Genomic DNA, 26,369 nt, shown 5'->3' with positions numbered 1-26,369 from the left:
CCTTGCAAGCCCACGAAGATGACTGAGTGGGTGGGCACGTGATGGGGGGTGGACTTTTGAATAGTGCCCGTGAAAGGCCACCGCACAGCCCCCCCACCTCCCGGCTCTCGGCACATTCTGAGAGAACGTGGGGTCTGGGGCAACTTTTCCAGCCTGTCTCTGGTAACTGCACTTGTGCGTCCTGTGGCTTTGCTCGGCAGGAACTTCCTCTTCTTCCGTGAACGTGCAGGAGTGATGAAAACCCGGATAACATGTAAATCAACGGTTCTGTGCTGCCTCTTCTCCGAAAGACCTCTTTTGTTGAACCTAAAGTCAAGAGAGAAGTTTTAAAAGCTAAATCCTATTTTCAGCAGTTTCTTTTAAACAGTTGAGCATTTTACTTTTTTTTCTTGAGACTTAACTCAGAATCCAGATCTTTGATTGAAAAAAGCTCCTTCCCGGTCTTTAGGAGCTGAAACTACAGCAAAGCCAGCCTCCAGCCCCTCTCTGGGTGGGAGCGAAGCAGCCAGGGCCCCGTGGGGAGAGAAGTCCACGGCAGGCAGGCTGGCCCCGGACACCCTGTCCCCACACACATTTCTGGCCCTGTGCGTGGGCCCAGAGAGGCCTTCCTGCCAGGAGCCACGAGGGATGGAAAGATACTGCACCGGGGATCTGCGAGCTGGTGTTCCAGACCCAGCTCCGCTCCTGGTTGGTGTGGTTCCTTGGGGCGAGTCCGTATGTTCTCTGAGCCGCCTGTAAGTCGGGGGTTTAGCACAAGTGGCGGGCAGCCCAGGGGAGGGTCCTTCCGTGTGCCCTGCCCAGGTTCCCATCCTAACTACCGTTTACCGTGCGCCGGGCAGCTGAGTCACCTGCCGTCCGCCTGCTTGCCCGGCTCGCTCGCTCACGTGTTCCCTGAGCATCTGCGACGTGCCAGACTTACGCAGGGGATACAGCTGCCCACGGGACACTTATCCAGCAGCTGTGTCGGGTTATCTGCAAACAGCGAGCGTCGGCAGTTTAACAGATGCCAAACCAGGTGATAATGAGGGCTGTGAGGACAAACGAAGGACAAAAGTCGGGAGGTCATGGCGCCCCTGCTGCAGTTTCATGAGGACTTAGTGAAGTGCTACACGCAAAGTGGCCTTTGAGCAGTATGTGGTGAGCGCTTCGTAAATGTACGACCTAAAATCCCGTTGGGCTCAAACCCTGTCACTGATGGCCCGTGTGAGGTAACCTGGGAACTGTTCTTTAAACCGTGTGAGTGTGCAGGGCGGGTGCCGTCCCAAGGGGAGCGAGGTGTTCGGCCCTCACGTAGGAGACGCGGCCAGATCTGCTCCTTGGCAGCAGGGGCGAGGCCTCGGCGCGCGGCCCGGCATCGCGCCGCGTGGGCCCCGGGTGCGCCTGGGGAGCCAAGGACCCTTCCGGGGAGGCTGCGGTGCTCACAGGGCGGCCCCCTCTCATCCTAAGGCCCGCATGGCCCAAGCACTGGCCATCTGCTAAGAAAGGGCAAGGTTATCTTACTCAGAAACGCTGCTCAGACACCGCCGGCCCGGAGCGCTGTTGCCACGGGGCTGCTGTAGACTCCGCTCCTCGTGGGGCTGGGGGCCCTCTCGTGCAGCTCAGCCGCGGGCAGATTGGCCCTGCTGGTTAGCTTTCGTGGTTGCCTCCACCCAAGGCGGAGTCTTGCTGTGGCCCTCGCCCCCGGGCGCCACACAGCGGCTTGTCCTCCCCGGGTGTAAGCAGCGTGAGGCCGCCCCCCTCCCCCCTCCCAGGACCCTCTCCAGCGTGAGGGAGCTCCTGTCTCAGCAGGACCACAGAGCAGGCGTCTTTCCAGGCGGCGGCTGCGCTCTGCTCTGAGTGGGCGACCCGCGGGGGTCAGGGGGGCACTTTGCATGTCGCCAGGTTCCTAGTGTCTCCTCTGTAGCTCTGTTCCCCGGCCAGTGCCCTGGGGCCAAAATTCAGCAGGCTGCTGAGTGAAAGCTGCCATCTCCTCCCGAGCGGGGCTCTGCTCAACTCGGAACAAACCCTGGTGTGCTGGCCTTCCCCTTTGTACCCTCCCTGCCGGTGTCCCTGCCTTTCTGACACTCCCCTCCCTGCCTGCCCGGAGACCGTCAGCAACCTTCCATCCAGGAGCTAGTCTTAAACTCTTTCAGAAGCTGTGCGATGTGGTGAGGAAAGCAGAGGCTTTGCGGCCAGACGAGCCTGCGTTTGGGTCCCGGCTCCTGTACTCACAGGGTCGGTGACGTGACCCTCAACCTCTCAGAGCCTCCATCTTTGCCTGTAAGGGGAGGTAGAGCTACTATCTTAAAAGAGAGTTGGAACATAGCACGGCTCCCGCCACAGGATGCAAGCACCTAGTAAACACTAGCTGTCCCCGTTTCCCTTTCTGTCCTGCGGTGCCTGACACATGGTAGGGCTGGAGACCAGGGCTGCTGAGTATACTGGAGATGCTGTGCAAGAAGTCACTCTGGGTTCTGCCCCTCCCTGTGTCAGCTTCGTCCTCAGCCTTAGGTTCCTCTGGTAGCAGAATGGCTGCCACAGATCCAGGCCTCATATCCACATCCCTCAGTGTCCAGAAGAGAGAATCCAATTGCTTGAATCAGCCACTGTAGGCCCAGCCTTGTTGCTGAGCATGGGGTCTTCCTGCCCAGACAGCACGGCCGCCCTGCAGTGGAAGGGGCAGTGGGGGCTGGATGCGGTGGTTTCTATCCAACACTGTCCGGCAACAAGTTGCAGATATCCCCCCCCTCCCCCCCCCACACACACAACCAAACAGCGTGTGTCAACAGAAAAGCTCCCTTGGAGCTCCCAGACTTGAAGCTCTGCGGTAGCTTGACCACCCACCCGGCTGAGTTGAGATACTCCATGTCGGCCTGAGTCGGCCTGCGTCGGTGTGGTCTTGCCTCCTGTGCTTATTGTCTTGCGTTTGTTTCATGCTGGTTTCCACCCTCCCCCAGCCACCCTACTTTGCCCGCCATGGGTACCTTCGCCTACAAGTGCCTTCTGGGAGCCTCCGTGCCCACTCTGTGTCCTCAGCCCACACGCGTGCACTCAGGTTTCACCGGCCTCTGCTTTGGCCTCGGGGGCAGGCCACCCTGTGAGCCTGAGATTTGATTCTGATTGTCCTTGCAGGGCGAGTCCAGGCTTCTACAAGAACGTGGTGAAGATTCAGAAGCACGTCACCTTCAACCAAGTGAAAGGCATCTTCGGCTTCACTGACAGTGACAGCATCGGTAAGGGGTCACTGCTGCCTGCGGCCCTGCGGGCTGGCGTGAACCACGGGTGTCTGCCCCGGGGCGGAGCTCTCTCAGCTGGTGACGTTTGCCGCTAGCCTCCACATAGTGAGCTCCCGGGCAGGTCCCCTCGTGAGGCTGAAGAGCTTTGTGGTGCCTTCGGCCCCATTTCTGGGCTGCGTGGAGCAGAACTTCAGGAGACCATCTGTCATCCCCTGGAGGTTTAGAAGAAAGAAGAGAGTAGGGATGACTGGAGCTCCTCTGCCCACTCGTGGGGTCCCAGCCAGTGTGGGACACCTCTGGCGGAGACCCAGGGGCTGCAGGACGACCTGCTCTGATGCCCGGGAGCCTCAGTTTCCCCCGTAAGAGGACAGGTTTGACCAGAGGCCCTGTGGAGCCCACCCTGGCCACCCTCGCTCTCTTTCTGTGGCTCGGGCCCCTGTACATACGCTTCTGTCCCTTTCCACATATCTCCATGCCTTTCAGATGCATCAGCCTTCTCTCCTAGACTCTTAGCTCCCGAAGCTAGGACTCGATCCCTGAGGCTCGTGGTGGGTCGCCCGACCCCCTCCCCTACTTTGTTTTGGGGGCGCGGCTCCAGGCCTGGGCAGCATGCCAGGATGTGCCTGCAGGTGCCATGCGGGAGTTTGCCCTGCTGGGAGGGAGCACGTCCCAGGGCCCTGTTGGTGAGGGACCCTCAGGGACACGTGCAGAGAGAAACGCCTTGGAGAGTCCTCACTGGGAGGCTTTTCACATGAGCCTTTTCTTTGATGTTTCAGTCAGACTCAATCCTGACAATTGGGGCATAAATCCTGTGCTTTTGAAAGGGTTTTTATCCTCGGAATCCCAGCATCCATTGGGAAGATGTCGCAGAGAAGGCTGCCCTGGACAAGAAAGGAGACCGTAGACGTACGAATAGCTGCGCACACTTTGCTTCCAGACGCCCGGGTTTGAATCCTGGCCCAGCCAACTGCTTGCTGTGTATTTGCTTTGGCAAGCTGTGTAAACAGTCTGAGCCTGAGTGTCCACGACTATAGAATGGAGGCCACGTGGCACCTTCTCACAGAGCTGTGAGCAGAGACGTGCCCGGGGAAGGCCCTGAGCCAAGCCCAGCACCCACATGTGGAGAATGGCCACCACTGCTCTGTGTTTTAATGGGGCGCTGCTGGTGGGGGCAGCCATCTACCTGGTCTCTCAAGAATAATGGGACCCCAGAAATGGGGTGTCTGCTAGGAGAGAGCACCACAGAGGCAGGACTTTCAGGGGAGAAGAGAAGCAGCGCCCCAGAACTCATCCTGCAGTGCCTGAGGAAACCCACGTAGCACAGCTGGCGTGGGTGGGCCCCGCCCCACTCTCAGGGTCATACGAAGGTCGGTGTGGCTCCGCCCCACTTGTCAGGGTCATACGAAGGTCAATGCGGCCCCGCCCCACTTTCAGGGTCATACGAAGGTCGGTGTGGCTCCGCCCCACTTGTCAGGGTCATACGAAGGTCAATGCGGCCCCGCCCCACTTTCAGGGTCATACGAAGGTCGGTGTGGCTCCGCCCCACTTGTCAGGGTCATACGAAGGTCAATGCGGCCCTGCCCCACTTTCAGGGTCATACGAAGGTCAGTGTGGCTCCGCCCCACTTTCAGGGTCATACGAAGGTCAATGCGGCCCCGCCCCACTTTCAGGGTCATACGAAGGTCAGTGTGGCTCTGCCCCACTTGTCAGAGTCATACGAAGGTCGGTGTGGCCCCGCCCCACTTTCAGGGTCATACGAAGGTCGTCGCCCCTTGACCACTTTTGTGGGTCTAAGCAAGTAGCAGTAGCAGTGTTAACAGCAACACCCAAAAGATAAGAAAACGGTTTTAGGTTCCAGGGTATCATAATTTGTAACGACTGGAGATGAGGAACACCCATGGGTAGAGGGTGGCCACACACTGCAGGACACGGTTGCGGGACAAAACGTATTTAACAACGGGGGCAAACGTCACCAAGCAGGAAGAGCGGTAAGGAGAAACTAGATAGAGAGCAGTCACAGAGGGAATTGGAGGAAGCAGACGGGAAGAGACGCAGGCGGAGACTGTAGATTTGTTTCTTCTCCCCACTGTTCTGTGCTTTCAGATTCTCTGAAATGACTATCGCTTCTCTAAAGGGGGTGAAGTCCATCGGGTTCATCCCTGTCGCTGGGTGAATGAACCAGAACAGGAGTTGGCATCCTGTGTAAAAATATTTTGTTGGCACTTTCAGGAAAGATCAGCTTTCCTGCCATCCAGGCCGCTCCTTCCTTCAGCAACTCATTCCCTCAGATCTTCGGAGACAAGACAGACGTCCAGTGCCTCATCCCGTGTGCCATCGACCAGGTCGGCAGGCAGAGCAAGGCGTTCTTGCTCTGGGGCGCTGCACCCTTTGATGGGAAAGGAGGTTTTAAGAGGTGTTGGGTGGGGGGCGATTCTGCTAGCTAACTGGGAGCTCGGGAGCGTCCCTGGAGGCCACGAGGGCGCTGCTCACGGGCTGACGGCCAGCCCCTCTCTGCCCACTGTCCTCAGAGGCCCCTCTCGCCCCGTAGGATCCTTACTTCAGGATGACAAGAGACGTCGCCCCCAGGATCGGCTACCCCAAACCAGCCCTGCTGCACTCGACCTTCTTCCCCGCCCTCCAAGGGGCCCAGACCAAGATGAGCGCCAGCGACCCCAACTCTTCCATCTTCCTCACAGACACCGCCAAGCAGATCAAGACCAAGGTGAGCACTGCCCAGGGTGCAGGGGCAGCCCGTGCACACAGTAGACCGCGCCCGAGAGAGACACAGGCATGCACACGGTGGCGGGACTGTCCTTCTGGCGTCCTGGGTTCGGGGGTCCATAACTGCCGCCTGCAAGCGCGCGGCAGCCTGTCCCCATCCCCGGACATCAGCTGACTTTGTTTTGTTTGTGTCGTCCTGTTTAGGCAGAAGTGGGGATTTTTCTTCCTTTTCTCTTTTCCACTTGCCCACCAGCACCGTGCCCGAGCGGTTTTCTTTAAAGTAAACAAACAATAGGAAACGCGTTAGTGCGTTTCTGCACAGCAGCCGTATTCCAGGAACGGACCAGGTGCCTTACGTTTTCTGTTTCTGTTTCTCACTGGGAGGTAGTGGTGACTTCCTCTTAGAGGAACGGGAGGGATGAAGGCCAGAGGGATGACCGGCTTGACCAGGCTTCCACCTCAGAAACCATCAGAGTGCCGCCTGGCCTGGCCTGTGAGCGGCCACGACCAGGGTGGGGTGCAGGGGCCGCACATTCTCACGGAGACCCGACGTGGGTGGGTGCCCTTCGACAGGACAGTTGTGTCCGGCCCGGCGCGCAGCAGGCGCTCATTAAGTGTTTGGTGTTGACGCACCAAAGAAACTAGAGTTAGGAGTTTTTGTATTTTCCAGGGCCCTGCTTCTGTTGCCCAGTGCTGAAACGCCTGTACGGGTACAGTCCCCTCTTGTCCCACAAAGCAGTGAACGTTTTATTTGGAATCCAGTGAGTGTTTGCAGGTTGGAAGATTACAGCGGGAGTGACCAAAACTGTTTGAGGCACGTAACGCAACCCTCTGAGTCACTGCCCGCCCTGACCCTCGTGGGGTCCCTAGCGGGTTCTAGTTGACGACGGGGAAACCCTTAATGGCAAAACCCTCTTCCAGGAAATGGGTGCCGTCAGTTCTACCCCCCTCTGTTGGAAGCTGATGCACTCGGGGGTTTTTTGTCTGCTTTGCCTACTGGCTGGAAGTTCCAGAGCATGGAGTACAGGGGAGGGAGGGAGGCTCCTCTTTTCTCCAGAGGAGAAGTCATCTTGTTTGGTTCTGGGTTGTTTTAAAGAAGTCATTTATGGGTCTGGGGCATTTTTCATTAACTTGGGGACCATCAAGGACCCTGAGGGCTGGATGGGCAGTGAGCACGGGGTCAGAAAGCACACAGCTGCAGAGGCCACCAGGGTTGTGAGCGGCCCGTGGGGCAGGGCAGGCTAGCCCTCGTTCTCAGTCCCCAAGCCCACCTTCCACTCCCGAGTCCGAAGCTCCACACGAGCCAGGGTGGGGGCATGTGCTCCAGCCCTCCTGAGAATAACCGCAGTAGACGAGCTGGGGACACGGCGGTTCGGCTGCGGCATCACCCGCCACGTGTTGACATCTGTGATCTCAGTCCTGACAACCACCCAGGGAGGCCGTGACCATTTTGTAGGCAAGGAAATCAAGACTCAGGGGCCAGGCCGCTTCTTCCGTCCACACAGCTGGGGAGTGGTGGGGTTGGCACCGGTGCCCAGCTCCCCCAGTACATGGGCCCCTCCCATAACCTAGAGTCAGGAGCCCCAGGCTTTCTGGGCCCTACCACTTGGCGAGTGACCTCGCCGTCCAGGGGAGTCATTTGGGAAGTGGGAGCAGCCGTACCGATTTCATAGCCTTGAGACCAGGCTTACGTGAGATCATACACGTGCTGCCTGAATTTAAGGATTTAGTTCAAAAACTGAATGGTTGGACGACTCCTTTGTAGTACAGGCCAAAACAGGCCTTCCCCAGGCTGCTGCAGGGCCCCGCCAGAGCCCACCGAGTCAGACCTTCCTTCCTGCAGGTGGCCTTGGGGTGTGGAAGCCCCTCTAACGGGATGAGTGTCTGTAATACAGTTTGCCAGCCCGGCCACCACCCCCGCCCCCCGGCTTGTGTTTTTTGCTAACAAGACCCGTTTAGTGCATACTCCCAGACTGGCCTCTGGTTCTGGGGCGGACATTCAGTGGCCCTCCTCTGCCCTGTGCCTGGGGCTCCTGCAGGCCAGCTCCCCTCTCCCGTAGGATCGTAGCAGCCAGAGTTCACTGGCTGTCAGAGCTCGGTGGTTGAGTCAAGTTCCCCCGTCCTTCAACTCAGACGTCCTCACTGGTGAGGTTCCTCTTATGGCAAAAATCACATGGTTTTGGTACGTCTCACCTGCTTCTGTCATTTTGGATCCTGACAGCTGCATTCTGGTCGCCACAACCAAGGCTGTTCTCCACCCTAATACAAACCCGTTTTCCTGCTGGCTTCCCATGAGCAAGGCCCCAGTGGTGCTGAGGACCGGCCAGGCCCACAACAGGCAAACTTAAGCCACTCTCAGAGGTCTGGTGTCCTGGGGAGGGTCAGCCCGGCTCTGCCGTTCACTCCCACATACCGCAGGTCCTTGACACGGCACCTCATTATCATCCATAAAGTGCCGAGGTCATTGGGTTGTCGGGGTTAACTAACGTGATAACGAAGGCACGCCTGTGTGCCATCATTGGACGAGGCCCTGCCCAGGGAGGAGTAGCACACAGGAGGCGGGTGTTCGCCGTGCATCTCCTAAAACATGTGGCAAACACGCCTTTCCTCCTCTTCCTCTCAGACGAGGACTGGGAACTGTCACCTTTAAAACCACCCCGTGGAGCCTGGGGAATGCTGTCCCCAAGACTTACGTCCTGGCACTCGAGTGTCTTCCCTAAGGCCCAGCAGTGGCCTGGCGTGGCCCAGGAGTCTGAACACAGGAAGATGCCCGTGCAGGCAGGGGCTGCCCCAGACCCGTGACCCCATGAGACCCCCAGAGCCTACCCGAGGGCACCAGACCTCAGGAGAACCCACTACCGTGTGCTCTTTCTGTTTATTTTGTATCTTCAATAGCTTTTGCAGTTTGCTTACACTGATTTTGTTATATAACTTGGTCTTTTTTGTGAAAAAGAGGAAAGATGAACCCGCACTTGTCTTCATTTTTCCTGCCCACAACCCACCCGCCAGCATCGACCCCTCACCAGTTGCCCCTTGCGCAGGGCACAGGGCAGGTCCCGCTCTCCCAGAGCAGCCGCTTAGCGGCCACCACCAGCGGGAGTGGGTGTCCCTGACTCCCTGGTGCCGGAAGAGCCTCTGCCCCTGGTGTCCCTGCTGCTGCTTGTTCATGGCGTCCAGTCAGTAATCTGCCCTGCGGTCCTGGGGAGAAGGGGTAAACATCTCAACATAGAAACTGTCAGCGCTGCCCCCCTTTCCCCATCAAAGAAAAATAGGGTGACAGGCCACCTGGGTGGCTCAGTTGGTTAAGCGTCTGACTTTGGCTCAGGTCATGATCTCGCGGCCCGTGAGTTCGAGCCCCGCATCGAGCTCTGCGCTGACAGCTGGAGCCTGGAATCTGCTTCCACTTCTGTGTCTCCCTCTCTCTCTGCCCCTCCCCTGCTTGCGCTCACTCACTCTCACTCCCTCTCTCTCTCTCAAAAATAAACGTTAAAAAAAAAAATACACGGTGACATTTGTACATAGCAGGTTTCAAATGTTTGTGGAAAGAAGGTTGAGGAAAGTTTGTCCTCTTTAACTTTTCTTCTCTCGTCTCTTGGCCCTGATTTCTCCCAAGATTATCTTCAGCGATTCCAAAAATCCATTTTTGTTCGTTTCCAAGTGTTTCTTCAGTTCCTGAAACTGCATATCTTTAGGTGGGGCTGCTGCAGGCGCTGTCTGCCTCTGTGCTTCTTGTGGGCTCTGCTCTCTCTTACTGGCCCCATTCTTGTGGCTCCCACTCTCTCTTCCACGCGGTGAAGGCAGCAGCCCCCCTTCCGTGGTGGTCTCTTTCACTCCGAAGGTGGCTGGTGGCTGCCCATCACCAGAGAACTGTAGGCCACCCCTCCCCGCTCCAGTGCAGGCGGTGCGTTGGCTTTCCCAGCTCTGCTCTGTCTCTTGGGGTCGGGGGGACCAGAGCTAATCCCCACCCCCACTCCTCCCCAGTCAGCCCCGCCGGCACATACCCGGGCTTGATGGACGGGGAGGGACAGTTCGTGGGGCTCCTCCTCCCGACGGTGAACCCCAGCCTCCCTCCATCTGGGACCTGATGGGGCAGAAGGCAGTCACTGGCCCGACCACCACCCTCGGCTCACAGCCAGTTTCCGCACGCGGGGCGGCCGAAACCAACCAGCATCTCTGTGCTCTTACTGGTGCAGGTCAACAAACACGCATTTTCCGGAGGGAGAGACACCGTCGAGGAGCACAGGGAGTTTGGAGGCAACTGTGACGTGGACGTGTCCTTCATGTACCTGACCTTCTTCCTCGAGGACGATGACAGGCTCGAGCAGATCAGGAAGGTGGGACCACAGGCCGCAGGGTCCAGCGGTCCCCGGCTCTGTCATAGGGGCCGTGCCGGGGGGGAGGGGGGTGGCGGCCAAGCTTACGGGGGTCGGAGCCTCTCAGGGCCCGGGCCTCGGGGACAGGCGCTCAGCCGAGACGAGATGAAAACCGAGGAGGTCCATCTGCTTTAACCACATGCAGGAAGCCTCATAACGGGTAGTTCATGGAAGAGAAAGCACTGAGTGTGGTGCGGTTCCCACACACACAGGTCTGCTCTTACTGGACGCTACGGAATCTGTCTAGATAGGTTCACACAAGACGGCATCAGAGTTAAAATAGTTCCCCCACCGAGTTAGCAGGTTTGTGTTGCTGTGGTGTTTGCAGATGCTTCGAGGCCCACGCAGGTGAGTCAAGTGTTTGCGGCACGGCCTCTCCGCGAGCAGTTTGCTGAGAAGCGTGAAGAAAGAGCCCAGAGAATGTCCGTAGCCTTTGTCTTAGGTTTTCCAGGCCCTGGAATCTTTTGCAAGGAAGTAGTCCCAAATAAGAAAGAGCTCTCCATACAAAGATGTTTAACACCGATAATAGCAGGAAGTTCACAGCAGACTGTACAGCAGAAGGGACGCTGACCGGGAAGGACGGGTGATCACACAGGCACGAGTTTGCAGTGACACGGACAACGTGCCCGTGACAGTGATCGCAGTTACCAGACTGGAAATGCAGTGAGATCAGCTATTCTTAAAGTTAAGAATCTAGGAGGAAACACGCCAGGATGGCAGTGGCTCTCGGCTGCTGGGTGCTGGCTCTGCAGGTGATTTTCCTCCACCTTTGCTGCTACTTTGTACTTTGTGTCAAGTTCACTCAGTGAGCACGTCCTCCTTTCACAGTCAAATGAAAAGAGAGTCAGCAAAGATTTAGAAAAGCTGGTAAAGCTGAAGGGAACGGTCGTCGTTCGGCCTGGAGTCCTGCCACCCAGAAAGGAGGGGGGGTGGGGCGAGTGGCGGGTTGTGGCCACTCGTCAGGCGGGGCGTAACGCGCAGTTCAAGTTGCAGGTTCTTGTTCTGCCGAGCGCCCCCCCCCCCCCCCCCGTGCACCAGGCCCCGTGTGGGTGAGCTGGGCTGGTGCAGCCGTGTCTCACTGCGGTCTGTCTCCCTCCGGGCAGGACTACACGAGTGGAGCCATGCTCACCGGTGAGCTCAAGAAGATCCTCATAGAGGTTCTGCAGCCCTTGATCGCCGAACACCAGGCCAGGCGCGAGGAGGTCACGGACGAGATCGTGAAAGAGTTCATGACTCCCCGGAAGCTGTCCTACGACTTTCAGTAACATTCGTTTTATACACGCTTATAAAAGAGATGTAATTTACCAGTAATCCCAGCCCAATCGAATCACCGCTATCCGTAGGCTCTGTCACACGGTAATTCCTGGCCTGGAATCTGTAAGCCCTGTGTGTGTATCCATACTGTTTCTTCCTGTGATGCCCTCCTTTCTGTCTCTTGCGGCAAAACCCTTGGGGATTGGGTGCCAGCTAACGTTTCGTGGTCGGACAGTCCAGCTGGAGTCTCTCCCACAGAGCAGCCCCCAGAGGTGAGACCTTTGGGGGTCTGCCCCCGACAGGGGGCAGCCTGTCGGGTCCACAGGACAGCTGCCATTGAAAACGTCCTGCGGGTTCCCAGCCTACTCTCCGAACCTGCTCTGTGAACGAATGTGGAGCGTGCATACGTATCTGCAGTCAGAACGTCACGATCATAGAGTGAGACGTGCTTCGAAAAGTCTATATGGGAAGTTTAACGGGCACAGATGTATTTCCCCCGTGCCCCCCAAAATGTAAAAGAATCGCCAGCTAAAGCTTTGCTGTCCGTTTGGCTAAGAGAGCTCCCAGCTTGAAGGCTGCTCTTCATTGGCCCAGGTTGGCCAGTTTTTATTAAATTGAGTCTTCTGTGGGCAAGACTCTCCAGTTCACTTACCACACTCCAGACCGTGCATGCACCACACTCCAGCAATCATGCTTTTCCCTGAGCGTACTAATACTTCGTCCCCACCAAGTAACCCTGACACTCCACGCTGAAAGCCGGTGGCTGCTTCGCACTGACGGTGCCCGGGGCTGAGGGGTCTGTTGTCTTTGCAGATCCTTTTGTTTTGACACTTGACTGGCGTGGAAGTCTCTCTGCACAGAGCAGCGCCCTGGGGCAGGTGGATGTAGCTAGACCACGTGCAGCCGCCCTCACGGCCCTCGGCGGCGCGTCCACGGGAGGCCTGTTGAACCGTGTGCCCTGTATAGTTTTGGAAAAGCGGAAGACCTATCTCAGGGAAAGCCCTTGGTTGAGGTGTCTGTCCTTCCTGGAGGCACAGGGTCCACTCCCTCATGTCACTCGTTGGCGTGAATAAACTTGCTTCAGTCCTGCCTGTGTCTCGGTGCCGTGTCTGGGGTTTGAGGAGCAAGCAGGCCCGCGTCAGGCCCAGGGCCATGCTGCACCTGCCGCCAACAGCGGAGGCCTCTCCGAGGGTGGCCGTTGCGTCCCGGGGTCCCGCCAGGGGGTGACGTGGGGCGGAGACACAGACAGAAAATCCCCTTGGCGCTGGGATGCAGGCTCCCAGGAGTCGGCCGGAAGGTAGCCCGTCTGCCTAGTTTCTAGCCCTCGGTGGCCACCCTGGTGCTGGCTGTCCCACGGCAGAGGTGTCCCCGCGAGCGGCGGTGCTGGCCGTCACGCAGTGGAGATGCCCCAGCCGGTGGCTGTCCTCACCCCGCGGACAAGGGAGCGGCCATGGGGTGGGCAGTGGCGGTGCCGGTGGAGCGGGAGCTGGGCGGTAAGCTGGGCCGGCCCTGCCGGAATGGAGCCTGGAGCCCTCCCCCCGCCCGTCCTCATCAGCTGGGGAAACAGGGCCTAAGAGAGGGCAGTGGGGCTTGTCCGAGGCCACACGCTGAGTTGCAACTCGGCAGGCCCGTCCGGCCTCTTATTTGCTGTCTCCACACACACGCAGAGGGGCCGTGTCACCAACGAGGGCGCCGAGGGTCCCACCCTGGTACCGGTGTGTGGTACAACCTCACCCGTCTCCCTCCCCGCCCCCCACCCGACCCGACTCCTGCTGGCCAGAGTCCCCGGCCCCTTCTCGGCCGGCTGCGGCCAGTGCGGCAAGCCACCACAGAGGAGGGCACGGCCGTGCGGCCCTCCGCAACCACACGACCTCTCGTTACCCGCTTGCACCCACGTCACAGGTGTGCCATGAGGCTAAAACGAGGGGACGCGTGTGAAGTCGCCAAGGCGGCAGAGCACTGGGGGAGGAGTGTGGGGGCCGTAGACAGGACAGGCTGTGGCCCCTCACAGGCCAGCTCCTCCCCACCTAGGCTGTGGGACCTCGGGCAGGCCTCCGGACCTCTGGGGACCCCCACCCCCTCCCCTGTAAAACCAGAGCAGCCATACCTCACGTTCGGTTCTTGGGAGCAGTACCGTGGGTCAGAGGTCAGGTGACTCACCCAGTGGTCACTGCTGTTAAGGGCCACTGCCCCTCCCGCACCCACATTTTGCTAAAAAATACGTATATATTTTAGGGAACACACACTCCGGAGCACAGGTCAGAGTGAGAACGAGAAGGGGGCTCCCCGCCAGCAGACTGCAGCTCTCCCGGGGCGTTCTGCCCGTGGCCCTTCCCGGAGCCCTGGATTCTCCCGTGAGCACCCGGCGGTGGGGGTCCTGGGGGGACCACCCCGCGCCTCCCTCTTGAAACTTCCAGTGCAGCCTGGACTTTGTCGAGGTGGCCACGGTTAGGGGTAAGACCCAGCTGGGCCTGCCTTCTCTTCCCCATTTCTGAAATTCGGGGCCGGGTCCGAAGGGCCGTGTCACCTAGCGGTTGTAGAGAGCCTGAGGACCACCGCGGACCAGGCCCTCCTGCAAAGCTACTTCCCCGCCACGGGCGGGGCCGGCTGCTCGGGGACCGGGGGGGGGGGGGGGGGGAGTGCCGACGACTGTCCTTCCGAGGCCAAAGCAAATAAATGGGTGCTTCTAGTGGTCTTCCCGCCAAAAGCGGACACAGGGTCCGGGTTTTGACAGATCATCTTTCGTTTGGGGCACCGTTTCCCTAGATCCTGGCTGGAGCACCAGCCTCCACACCTAGAAGCTGGGTGAACTTCCAGGAACCTACTGCGGGATCATCCGCTCATTCCACACCCCCGCTGAGCACCTACTATGCGCTCGGCCCTGTGCTGGATGGAGTCCACATCAGACATGTGCTGCCCTCAGGCGGCCCACAGTCTCGGGTGGAATGGGGTGTCGGGGGTGGGGGGCGGATGAGAGACCAAACGAGGAGCCAGGGTCCTGTGGGGGCCTAAAAAGCAGCCCAGGTCGGGCAGGGAGAGCTTCCCGAAGGAGGTGGTGCTGGGGATGCCGAGTCAGCCGGGCAGAGGAGGGGGAAGGGTGTTCCTGGCAGAGAACGCAATGTAAGCAACTACTTGGCTCAGGGTGACAGGAGCGGGCTGGGAGGGGAGGGGAGGGGAGGGGAGGGGAGGGGAGGGGAGGGCCCACCCGTGTGTCCCGGAAGCAGAACACGAGAGGTCTTTTCGGGGCAGACACACGCTCAAGGCCAGTGTCTGTGAGTGTCATCGAGGCAGGTGTTGGCTGGCTTCACCAGAGGGCCCCACCTGCCAGCCCCACCCCTGAGGGCCACTCACTACTGGAAGCCACGCGGGGCCGACAAGAGGGCTTCAAAAGTGCAGGCGCGAGTCCCCCCACACCTCCCTCGGAGCTGTTTCCTCACCTGCTGCCAGGCTGCGTGGTGACCTGTGGCAGGTACCTGGCACCCAGGACACACCCACCCCTCCCTCCTCCAGGCCCCCACGGAAAGGTGGCTCACAGCCAGATGTCCCGGCAGCGGAGGGGCCAGAAAGGGGTAGGTTTGGGGTTGGGGGGTCGGTCAGGCCTCAGGCTGAAAGCTGAATGGCCCCCTGTGGCAGGGCTCGGTGCCCCAAAGGCGCAGGGAGTGGAGCCAGCCAGCGTGCTGGGCCTCAGTGTGCCCATCTGCATAGTGGGAACGACGGCCACACAAGGGTGGAGGCTTGGCCTCTGGGGAGGAGCCGGTCACCCGCCCCACGGACCGCGGAGCAGCACCACTGAGCACATTCAAACAAAAACGTTTTATTGTCAACGGCTCCCCGCAGAGTCTCGGGGATCTCCCAGCAGAGCAAGGGTGTGTGAGCGGGTCTGGCACCAAGCTGGTCATGGCCGTCCGGGCAGTGCCCTCTCTGCGCAGCCTGGCGCAGGGGAGCAAGCGGGCGGGTGCACAGGCGCTCACCAAACAGAGGAGAGCTGAGCGGGGGCCTGGCGGGGACGGTGGCCAGCGGACACTGGGTGTGTGGACGGAGGTGCATGGGTGCTCCGAAGACACGGGCGGCAGGGAGAGGCCCCGGGGAAGCTGGAACGACCAACTGACCAAACGTTCAAACGACCGCGCGTGACAGATGTCCTCCTCCAAGAGTCTCACTCCTCCCTGGCTCACGAGACCCTCAAGCCAGCCCCAGGCTGATGGCAGAGGGGCCCCTGAACCTCCTCGTGGTCCGTAGCTGGGTGAGCAAAGCCCCAGGCACGGCTGACTCCGGCCACCGGGTGGTGGCTCAACGGGGCCCAGACCCCCACACTCTCCTCCGCCACCTCCAGCTACGAGACGTCTGCAAGCCGCCGGCGGGCCAGCCCTGGGGCGCGGGGACTAACTAGGTGGACAGGCCGCGGGTGAGCCCCAGCACGGCTTCGTAGGTGACAAAGACCACCATGTTGACGGGGAAGGCACGACAGCAGTTGAGCGTCAGCCCCTTGAAGAGGACCCGCGGCCCCTCCTCCCGAACGCTGCTCACCACGCAGTGCAGGAGGCCCCGGTAGCGCCGCTGGCCCTGGCCGTCCGCCTGCAGGCGCGACTTGATCACGTCCATGGGTGTGGCCACGGCCCAGGCCAGGACCCCGGCACAGCCCCCGGCCACCAGCACGCCCAGCACATCTGCAGGGAGAGACCCACCAGTGCCCCGGCCGCCAACCGGACGGGGACGCGGAGGAGGGCCAGTGGGGGCCCCCCCCGCGCAGGGGCCCCACCGTAACACAGCCCGGGGCTCCCCCCACCACCGTGACCCGCGCGAAGCCACGCGGCAGGTCTGGCCCGACTCTTGAGTTGGAGGGCGCCGCGGCCCCCACCCTGGGAGGCACCGTGGTGCCCCGTTTGGCACGACCTCATCCACGCCTCCTCTCCCGGCCTCAGTTGCCACCTCCCAGGCCCCGGCCCCCTCTCACCTGGCTGGCTGCGGCCCGTGGGGGTGAGCTGCTCGCAGAGGATGGTGTAGGACAGGAAGTAGGTGGCGAAGGAGTGGCCGTCCCGGAAGAGCAGGGCCGAGCTGCCCTTGTAGAGGCCCCGCAGCCCCTCCTCACGGGCCACCGTGGCCAGGCAGTGCAGAGGTCCTCGGTACTTGGGCCCAGGCCCCGAACTCGCAGGGGGCGCAGGACACGCGGGGGGCACGGCCGAGGGCCACGAGGCCGAGGGGCGCCGCTGCTGCGTCTGCGTCTGCAGGCGGACCTTGGCCACCTCGGTGGGCGAGGTCAGGAACACCTGGAGCAGAAGTGGCAGAGATAAGGGGGTGCCCGCCGCTCCGCCCCCGGACCTGGCCTCCGGTAGCCTCCTGTTGCCCACAGCAGCATGGGGGGACCGGCCTCCAGAAGCCTCCGGCTGGCTCCCTCTCTCTCTGCCCCTCCCCTGCTGCACTCTGTCTCTCTCTCTCTCAAAAATAAATAAATATTTAACATAAAATAAATAACATTTTTTAAAAGGCGGGGGGGCACGCCTGGGTGGCTCAATCGGTTAAGCGTTCGACCTTGGCTCAGGTCATGAGCTCGCAGATTCGTGGGTTCGAGCCCCACGTCGGGCTGTGTGCTGACAGCTCGGAGCCCGGAGCCTGCTACGGATCCTGTCTCTCCGTCTCTCTCTGCCCCTCCCCTGCTCGTGCTCTGTTCTCTCTCTCTCAAAAATAAGTAAACATCTAAGTAATAATAATAATAATTAAAACCAAAAAAAAAGCAGCCTCCGGCTGGCCCAGCAGTCACGGTGCAGCAGGGTTCAGAGTCAATGCTTGTGCCTGAGCAACACAACTCTGCTAGCACAGAGTGGGCTCAGCGCACAGTAGGTGTTCGGTAAATATGTGGGACAGTTTCGTGCAGGTATCACAGAATTAATATGTTAATGACCTTTATGTATTACGTAATTAACGTAGGTATTTAACGTAAGAATAATATAACACTAAATGTAGACATTTAATGACAATACCGTCCGCCATCCTCTGGACGCTCATACCTGTCAGACTCCATGCTGGGGGCTTTCCCTTCCTAACCTTACTTGCTCTTCACCATGCCTCTTACTGACGAAGAGACAGAAGCTCAGAGAGATCCCCTAGCTTGCCCAAGGTCACTCACCTAACGAGAATCCACTGAGCCCTCAGCCACAGCCCCCAGCCTTCGCCCCGTCTCTGCCCCCACCGAGCCTCAGTTTCCCCATCTGCCGGGCTTGGTGGCCTCTCAGGCGGCCGGCTCAGGCTCTCCTGACCCCGCAGTCCCGAGGCCCCCTGTCCCCACCACCCCGCCCCCCCCCCCACCCCACCACTCACGCGGACCAAGCCAGAGGCAAATCCCGAGAGCGTGATGTCAGTCTTGGCGGGCTTGATGTCCGTGCTGCCATACCGAAATCGGCAGATGTGTGCCAGGCAATGGCGGTAGGTGCCGAAAGACACGGACGAGACCAGGGACACGGTGCACACGGGCAGCGAGAGGCCTCTGTAGAAGCCCCACACCTGGAGAGCAGGCAGACAGGACCAGGGGGCCCAAATCAGGCTGGGGGCCCGGCCAGGAAGAGGGCCGTCCAGAGGGGCCCTGGGCCAACGGGACTGGGTCTCACCCCTGCTCTGCCCTCCCTTGCCATGGGAACCTCAGGCCAGTCTCTTACTGCCTAGGGCCTCGGTTTCCCCAGCTGTAAACTGGGGATCGTAATACCCCACTTTCGAGGTTATGTGAGGGACTGAAGAGACAGAGGGCTAGGCTGGACTAGGGCAGCTACTTGATGACGGTGACGATGGTGATGATGCGGGATGGCATGCTTCATTTGTTCACCCCCGGGCCAGCGTCGAGCCCCAAGTTCACGTGAGTCCCTCCTCTGGACCAGGCTCTGAGCTGGACCCTGGGGACACCTAATGACCACCCGGTGCCACTTTCAAGGGATGCCCAGCCTGGAGGGGACAGAAATGCAAACACTCCGGGGTCCCTCCCTGACCCTCAAAGGCCCCAGGTGCCACCTGTGGACCCTCTCCTGAAGGCAGGACCTCCTTCTGAGCACCTCCTGTGTGCTGGACGCCTGACTCTCGTCCTCAGAGAAACCCAGCGGGTTGGTACAATCATCCCCATTTGGAAGGTGACAGAGCTCAGAATGGGGTTCAGCATCCCCTGGCTGGTGGGGGTCTGAGGCCCTGACGTCCCCCTGCCCATTACCCTGGCCCCAGGCCTACCCGCTCTCGGCGATACGTGTCCCAGACGCAGTGCCAGATGCCCCTGTACTTGGGCTCTGTCTGGATCTTGACCTGAGAGAGAAGCAGGCTTCAGGAAGAGGTGGCTCCAGGCCTAGCACAAGGTCAGTAAGCCTGGGAGAGGGGAAGAGCCAACCCCTTGATCGTCAGAGCCGTGCTGAATGTGGGCAGAGCGGGGACCAGGAGCCCCCATGTGAGACAGGAGACCTAAGGCACAGGTGAGACGAGGGGCTGACGCGGTCCTGAGGGGCATGGGGAGGGCTGGTCTGATTAGCATGCCGGAAAGTTCTTCTGGCCACGGATGGAAGCAGGAGACTTGGAGGGTAGCCTAATCCCAGCCAAGGGCCTTTGGGTGGGTGGCGGGGGCCTGGCTGTCACCATACCTTCACCGTGTCCAGGGGGTAGCCCACAGCAACACCGCAGACTCCTGGAAGGAAACCAGACAAACCGGGTGAGGGGCAGGAGCAGGTGAGGAGGGGGGCGAACCCTGACCGGCTCCCGCCGAGAGCAGCCCCACGCTTCTCGTCCACGCCGTGTCTCATCAACGTTGATATCGGTGTTGACACAGAGAAGGAAACTGAGGCTCCGGAAGGTAAGGTCGCTTCTGCCAAGCTGCTAGCAACTTCTCCTTCCATGCCTTGGCCCAGGGGTGCCTCGTTCCGAAAGCCCGAGACGCTCCACGGCCTCGCCCCCGGCGTCACGTTTTGGAAGAGGCTTTGCTCTGACACTGGCTGGGCCCCGTCTCCCAGCCAGGCAGCTCTTGCCCTCAGGCCTGTGAGGGGTTTGTCTGCCTTTGGCTGCAGGGTGTGTGTGTGGAGAGGCAAGGACCCAGCAAAGGCCGGCAGGTGGGAAAGCCCACGTCACCCAGGGCTCTGTGAAGGACCGCCTGGAACCACAAGTCTGCATGGAACAGAGTGGGACGTGAGGCTTCCTAGACCAGGGTGCTCTCTCCGCAAAGGGCCAGTGCCACTATCCTGTTCCTTTCTCCCTTCCTGACAGCAGACCTCAATGTCTAAGCCCCCAGAACCACCATGGAGAAGCCAGAGAGCCACAGACCCCTGGGGTTACACACCCTGGGGGCCAGGGGTGGCCTGGTGGTGAGAGCATCTGAGGACAATAAGGCACCTGGGGGCTGTGCCCTATTTACTAGGCATCCCAGGACTCAATAAATGTGCGTGAATTAAAGAACAAAGTGAATGAATGAATGAGTGAATGAACAAAGCAAGTGAAGCAAAGGACTGACTGAATGACTTGATTAGAATTACCCTCCTTGACCCTCACACAACTAGACCTCAGCAAACTCCTACTCATCCATCAAAGCCCTGCCACAGCATGACCTCCCGCCTGGGGCCCTCCCTGACCCCTGTATCTGGCCTGCCTTCGTGCCGGAAACCATGTTGATCAGAGCCCCTGTCACGTGGTTTTGCTGCCGCTTCACACACATCATGTCTGTCCTCCACAAGGCCCTCGTCTGACCTGGCCTTGGAAAACACAGGGAAAACACAGGGCTCAGGAGCCCTTCCTGGCTTTGTGATCTTGGGCAAGTCAAGCCCCTTCTCTGAGCCTCCTCCTTAGAGGGCCAACATCCAGGGAAGCAGCCGGCCTCAGGCCCGGCGCATGGTAGGACCTCAGAAAGGTGGCTGGTGAGGTCAGGGCTCCAGTCTTTCCTGGATCGGCACTGCTGTCCCCTCCTGATGGGAGAACAGCCCACACCGTTCCCAGCAGCATCGACCAGCACCCACGGCTGTTTCCCAAGACGAGCAAGGCCAAGGGTGCCTCGCCCAAAACAGCCTCACAGCTTGCAGGACCAGTGGCCGGGGGGAAAGCCCCTTCCCAGCCTGTCTCCTAACAAGCCGGTTATCTCTCGGGATTAGTCTTTCGCAATCAGCCCTTTCCCCAGAAAGGAAAATAGTTTGGGAACCCAGCAAGGCCGGGACAACATGCATCCCGCCAGCGGGTGGGGCCAGGGCTCGGCGGGGCCTCTCCCCCTCCACGCCACCCCCAGTTTCCAGACCCAGGCCAGTTTGTCCTCAAACTCCTCCCCGACCTCTGGTCCCTTCCCACAGCTCAGCCATCCCTCCCCACACTGATGACCCCCTGGCACAGGGAGAGACCACCTCCTGCCCCCCCACCCCACCGGGTGTCCCCACCCCCAGACCTGCCGGTCCGCCTCCCAGGCTGAGACAGCCAGGCCAGAACAGACTCCTGTCCCCACACCTCCCCCCGGCACCTGCGGCCCACGCCGGGCCCTGACCCCTTCCGGGGGCCCCTCAAGCCCCACTGCTGTGGGAAGCCTGCTCTCAGGCCACAGGACGTCACAGCCCCTCCTGGTACCCCTGTCCCTGCCCGTTACCTCCGATGGCTCCAGCGACAAAATCCATGGACAGTGTGGTGGTGTGGGGGGGAGGTCCTGGGGTCTGTCTGCCTGCCAGCGGTCCGCACCACCACTGGGGTGGCCCCAAGAGCAACTGGGCCGGCTCCTCGCGGACCTTAAATACCTGCGGCCGGGGGAGGGACAGGAAACAAGAGCCCGCTGACCAGTGGCCCCGAAGGCAGAGGCCATGCGGGTCGATGCCCATACCCAGGCGCCGGGGAGCTGGCCTCTCTCCCGCCCCACCCCCTGAAGGACCCTTGTCCCAGTGCCCTCAGGACCCAGGTGTCAGGGAAACATGGGAGAGGCCACAGGAGGTGGCAGGCTCACTTCCACGCTGCCTGCAGGGCTGGGCCCCAGGCCATGTCCAGTCACCCCCAAGGAGGTCCAGGGATGGGGCTATGCTGACCCTGTCCCTTCATGGTGTCCTCGGGCCTCCCCAGCTCCCCTGGAATTGCTCCTGCCCAGGAGCCTTCCAAGTTCCGTCCTCACTCGTTCAACAAACACCACCGGAGCTGAGGCTGAGCTGAGGCTGATAAGACCCGGTCCCCGTCCTCACGCAGCTCCGGCTGGCAGGAGGGGGTGGGGGCGGGCACAGGCGGGCTGCAGGGCTGTCCCCGCTCCGGGAGCAAAGGCGGGTCACAGCCCAGCGTCTGCCCCACGCGTTTCTCACTGCCCTGGTCCCTCACTGTCCCTGTGCACCCACATCTGTCTCCCGCTCCCCCGGGCCCGGCCAGATCTGCCTCCACGCGGTCCCCAGCGCCCAGCACCGACTGAGTGGGGACCAAGCCCTGACGGACCCACTGCTAGGGACCGGGGTGCTGCCCGGCCTCTAACTAAGCCAGAAGGGGAAGAACTTTCCTGAAGGGGAAGCCACTCCAACAAGAGGTTGTTTGCAACCATTATAAAAACAGTGACTGCCCCCCAGCAGCGTACCCCTCTTTACGGTTTCCCAAGCACTCCTCCTCCGCCAGCTCACACGATCCTCACCACAGCCCCGGGAGGGAAGCAGGGCCGATGGTCCCCATTGTACAGATGGAGCCATCGAGGCCCAGAAGGGAGATCCGTCCAAGGCCAAGCAAGTGGCAGGGCTGGATGTGATGGAACACTCTGGAAATACCAGTGCCTCTCGGATGCCGAGGGCCAGGCCCTGAGGCCCATGAGCTCTGCCCCCGTGGCTGTCACCCCACGGGCCCTCCCAGGGGCTCAGCATGTGCTCCCACACGAGCCACAGGGCAGCGCTTCGAGGTGGCTACGCACTTGCCCAGGGTCACACAAAGCGAGTGTCCCGCTGACCAGAAAGCTGGCAGGACCCGGGTAGAGGGGCAGGTGGTGATGTCACAGGGTTTGGACACACTGGTCCAGGTGGCCCTCAGGTCAGGGACTGTGTGTCTACCTCTCTTCTTGTCTTCTGATGGGCAGATGCAGACCAGCCTTGAAGAGGCTGGGTGCAACGGGGCCACATCCCCGCCTGCCCAGCTATTGCAGGGTGAAGGGGGGACGGGTTGGTGGTGGCAGCTACCAAGGCAGAGGGCAAAGGGCAGAATGCAGCCCATCCCAGGTCAATCCTGCCACCCATCCTGGCCTTTAGAGAGACACAGCTCAGAGTCTGCTTAGCGGCCAGGCTGTTTGCATTCAAATCCCAGTTCCGAGGCCACAGCAATAACCACACAGACAAAAGTCCCCGCCCCGTGGTTCTTACATTCTGGGGAGCGGGGAACAGACAACCCAGAGGTGAGGAAACTGCCAAACAGCGGGGAGTGCCAAGGACAGGGGCAGAGTAGGGAGGGGACAAGGTGTGTGTACGTGGGGGTGGGCAGCATTGGGAAGGGCCGCCCAAGACGGTGACATACAAGACAAAGGTGTTTTCTCAGTCGCTGCAGCCAAGTTTCACCTGCCCTTTGTCTCCCGAGCAAACATGCCCAAACTTTACCCTCTCCACAGCAGAAACAGAAAACATGCCACCTCACTGTTTAGGCTGCTTTGGGACAGGTCTAAAGGTTCCCCACCCAGCTGTGAGCTTCTGGCAGGCAGGGCTGTGCCAGATTTGTCTCTGAGCCCACAGCACCCAGCAGAGGACAGGCACCCTGGGGAGGCCGGGTGAGTAAATGCATGAGGAAACAAGTCAGTGGATGGATCGGAGGGTGGGTAGATGGATGGACAGCTGGAAATACGGATGGGCAGATCAAAGGATGGGTGGATGGATGGTTGGGTGGGTGGATGGATGGTTGGGTGGGTGGATGGGTGGGTGGGTGGATGGATGGGTGGATGGGGTGAGTGGGCGGGTGGATGGATGGATGGATGGATGGATGGATGGATGGGTGGATGGATGGTTGGGTGGGTGGCTGGCTGGGTGGATGGGTGGGTGGGTGGATGGGTGGATGGATGTGTAGGTGGGTGGCTGGGTGGATGGGTGGGTGGGTGGATGGATGGATGGGGTGAGTGGGTGGATGAATGGATGGATGGATGGATGGACGGACGGATGGATGGATGGATGGATGGACGGGTGGGTGGGTGGACGGGTGGGTGGGTGGATAGATGGATGGAAGGAATGGATGGATGGGGTGAGTGGGTGGGTGGATGGATGGATGGATGGATGGGTGGATGGATGGTTGGGTGGGTGGATGGGTGGGTGGGTGGGTGGATGGATGGGTGGATGGGTGGATGGGTGGATGGATGGCTGGGTGGGTGGGTGGGTGGGTGGATGGATGGATGGATGGGGTGAGTGGGTGGGTGGATGGATGGATGGATGTATAGGTGGGTGGCTGGGTGGATGGGTGGGTGGGTGGATGGATGGATGGGGTGAGTGGGTGGATGAATGGATGGATGGATGGATGGGGTGAGTGGGTGGGTGGATGGATGGTTGGGTGGATGGGGTGAGTGGGCGGGTGGGTGGATGGATGGATGGGTGATAGATGGGTGATGGATGATGGATGGATGGATGGATGGATGGATGGGTGATAGATGGGTGATGGATGATGGATGGATGGATGGATGGATGGATGGTTGGGTGGGTGGATGGATAGATGGGGTGAGTGGATGGATGGATGGATGGATGGGGTGAGTGGGTGGATGAATGGATGGATGGACGGACGGATGGATGGATGGATGGATGGACGGGTGGGTGGGTGGATGGGTGGGTGGGTGGATAGATGGATGGAAGGAATGGATGGATGGGGTGAGTGGGTGGGTGGATGGATGGATGGATGGATGGGTGGATGGATGGTTGGGTGGGTGGATGGATGGGTGGGTGGGTGGATGGATGGATGGGTGGATGGATGGATGGCTGGGTGGGTGGGTGGATGGATGGATGGATGGGGTGAGTGGGTGGGTGGATGGATGGATGGATGGATGGATGTATAGGTGGGTGGCTGGGTGGATGGGTGGGTGGGTGGATGGATGGATGGGTGGGTGGGTGGATGGATGGATGGATGGGGTGAGTGGGTGGGTGGATGGATGGTTGGGTGGATGGGGTGAGTGGGCGGGTGGGTGGATGGATGGATGGATGGATGGGTGATAGATGGGTGATGGATGATGGATGGATGGATGGATGGATGGATGGATGGGTGATAGATGGGTGATGGATGATGGATGGATGGATGGATGGATGGATGGTTGGGTGGGTGGATGGGTGGGTGGATGGATGGATGGATGGACGGACGGACGGATGGATGGATGGACGGGTGGGTGGGTGAATGGGTGGGTGGGTGGATAGATGGATGGAAGGAATGGATGGATGGGGTGAGTGGGTGGATGGATGGATGGATGGATGGGGTGAGTGGGTGGATGGATGGATGGATGGATGGGGTGAGTGGGTGGGTGGATGGATGGATGTATAGGTGGGTGGCTGGGTGGATGGGTGGGTGGGTGGATGGATGGATGGACGGACGGGTGGGTGGGTGGATGGGTGGGTGGGTGGATAGATGGATGGAAGGAATGGATGGATGGGGTGAGTGGGTGGATGGATGGATGGATGGATGGGGTGAGTGGGTGGATGGATGGATGGATGGATCGGGTGAGTGGGTGGGTGGATGGATGGATGGACGGATGGGTGGGTGGATGGGTGGGTGGGGTGAGTGGATGGGTGGATAGGTGGGTGGCTGGGTGGATGGATGGATGGGGTGAGTGGATGGGTGGATAGGTGGGTAGATGGATGGACAGACAGACAGATGGACTAAATAATGGACAGGTGGAAGGACAGATGGACAGATGGAAAGATGAATGGATGGGGTGGAAGGGTGAGGGGTAAGTGGACTGACAGTTGAAAATACAAATGAATGACTCCCCCCCCCCCCAAGGCAGGTGGAGTCATCTGCTCACATTGGCTTGAGCTGACACAGGAGGTGACAGGCCAGTGGGTTGCTGGGCAGGCAGAGGTCTTGGCTGGGGAGAGCCCTACACGGTCTGGGGAGAGCTCAAGCTGGGCCCCCACAGCCTGGGTTTGGCTCCAGGCTCTGCCCTCTCGGATGTGTGACCGTGGGCCAGTAGTGTTCCAGCTCTGAGTGTAGCACGGATAGCAGAAGGCACAGGCCAAGGGAACCCGCTGGGGCCGTTCATCTCAACGGGCAAGCATTACCATTATTAGCACCGAGGCCCGCTTCAGGCCTCCTCCAGCAACACCAGAGCCCCGCTGAGCACAGCCCTGCTCAGCCGGTCTTCTAGAAGGAGACACACATCACACAAACAACCCAGGCCTGGGCTGCCGCAAAGGGCTCTGGGAAAGGGGTTGGTGCTGGCCCCACTAGGCACAGGGACTTTCTGGCCAAGGGGCTTGACACATTCCAAAATCCATTGTTACATTTCACAAGAAAAGGAATAACTCTAAGTTATTTTTTTTTTAAGCCCTCCAGACAGAAGAGAGGCAGCAGAGTGAAAGCCCCACGTGGAGGTGTGGGCCCTCCTTTCTCATCAAACGCAGGCAAACACAAACATTTTCTTTTTTACTATCATTTTGTGATTTGCTTCCGTCCTTTATCAACATGCCTGGGACGGCTTGTCACCACGGTTCCTGCAAACTCCATTCCTGTGCACGTCCACGGGTGCACGTGGTGTGGCCAAAGGGTACAGTGCGGGGCGGCGGGGTGGGTGGGGGGGTGGGGCAGGAGTGAGCCAGGCTGCCTGGGCTTGGCCCGTCCCCACTGTGTGACCCAGCTGAACCCCTAGCCTGCCTAGTGTCCTCGTCCGTGAAGTGGAAATTCTATTACCTACTGC

General features: G+C 60.0%; 2 protein-coding genes and 1 long non-coding RNA gene across 5 annotated transcripts in view; 2 read left to right on the top strand and 1 right to left on the bottom strand.

Annotated features, from left to right (window-relative positions):
• WARS1 (tryptophanyl-tRNA synthetase 1) overlaps positions 1 to 12,652 on the top strand; it is a 31,821-nt gene extending 19,169 nt beyond the window's left edge. For both annotated transcript variants that reach the window (XM_015087924.3, XM_015087923.3), the window contains exons 7-11: positions 3,112 to 3,212; positions 5,445 to 5,557; positions 5,764 to 5,937; positions 10,130 to 10,270; positions 11,413 to 12,652. In XM_015087924.3, the coding sequence (XP_014943410.1) occupies positions 3,112 to 3,212; positions 5,445 to 5,557; positions 5,764 to 5,937; positions 10,130 to 10,270; positions 11,413 to 11,574 (691 nt within the window). In that variant the 3' untranslated portion in view covers positions 11,575 to 12,652. The remainder of the gene's footprint in view (positions 1 to 3,111; positions 3,213 to 5,444; positions 5,558 to 5,763; positions 5,938 to 10,129; positions 10,271 to 11,412) is intronic.
• On the top strand, positions 3,219 to 5,438 carry LOC128316121 (uncharacterized). The gene is made up of 4 exons (XR_008299662.1): positions 3,219 to 4,571; positions 4,611 to 4,661; positions 4,702 to 4,780; positions 4,859 to 5,438. It is a non-coding gene; the product is annotated as an uncharacterized LOC128316121 (long non-coding RNA).
• Positions 12,653 to 15,357: 2,705 nt separating the features above from the next.
• The window catches only part of SLC25A47 (solute carrier family 25 member 47), a 20,741-nt gene continuing 9,729 nt past the window's right edge, over positions 15,358 to 26,369 (bottom strand). For both annotated transcript variants that reach the window (XM_053224932.1, XM_027066608.2), the window contains exons 2-7: positions 21,141 to 21,285; positions 19,171 to 19,214; positions 18,770 to 18,841; positions 17,879 to 18,061; positions 16,518 to 16,830; positions 15,358 to 16,230 (exon numbers count right to left, since the gene is read on the bottom strand). In XM_053224932.1, the coding sequence (XP_053080907.1) occupies positions 15,950 to 16,230; positions 16,518 to 16,830; positions 17,879 to 18,061; positions 18,770 to 18,841; positions 19,171 to 19,214; positions 21,141 to 21,168 (921 nt within the window). In that variant the 5' untranslated portion in view covers positions 21,169 to 21,285 and the 3' untranslated portion in view covers positions 15,358 to 15,949. The remainder of the gene's footprint in view (positions 16,231 to 16,517; positions 16,831 to 17,878; positions 18,062 to 18,769; positions 18,842 to 19,170; positions 19,215 to 21,140; positions 21,286 to 26,369) is intronic.

This window comes from Acinonyx jubatus, chromosome B3 (assembly GCF_027475565.1).
Source record: "Acinonyx jubatus isolate Ajub_Pintada_27869175 chromosome B3, VMU_Ajub_asm_v1.0, whole genome shotgun sequence".
NCBI classification, from domain to species: domain Eukaryota; kingdom Metazoa; phylum Chordata; class Mammalia; order Carnivora; family Felidae; genus Acinonyx; species Acinonyx jubatus.
This window is presented reverse-complemented; position numbering and strand designations above follow the sequence as displayed.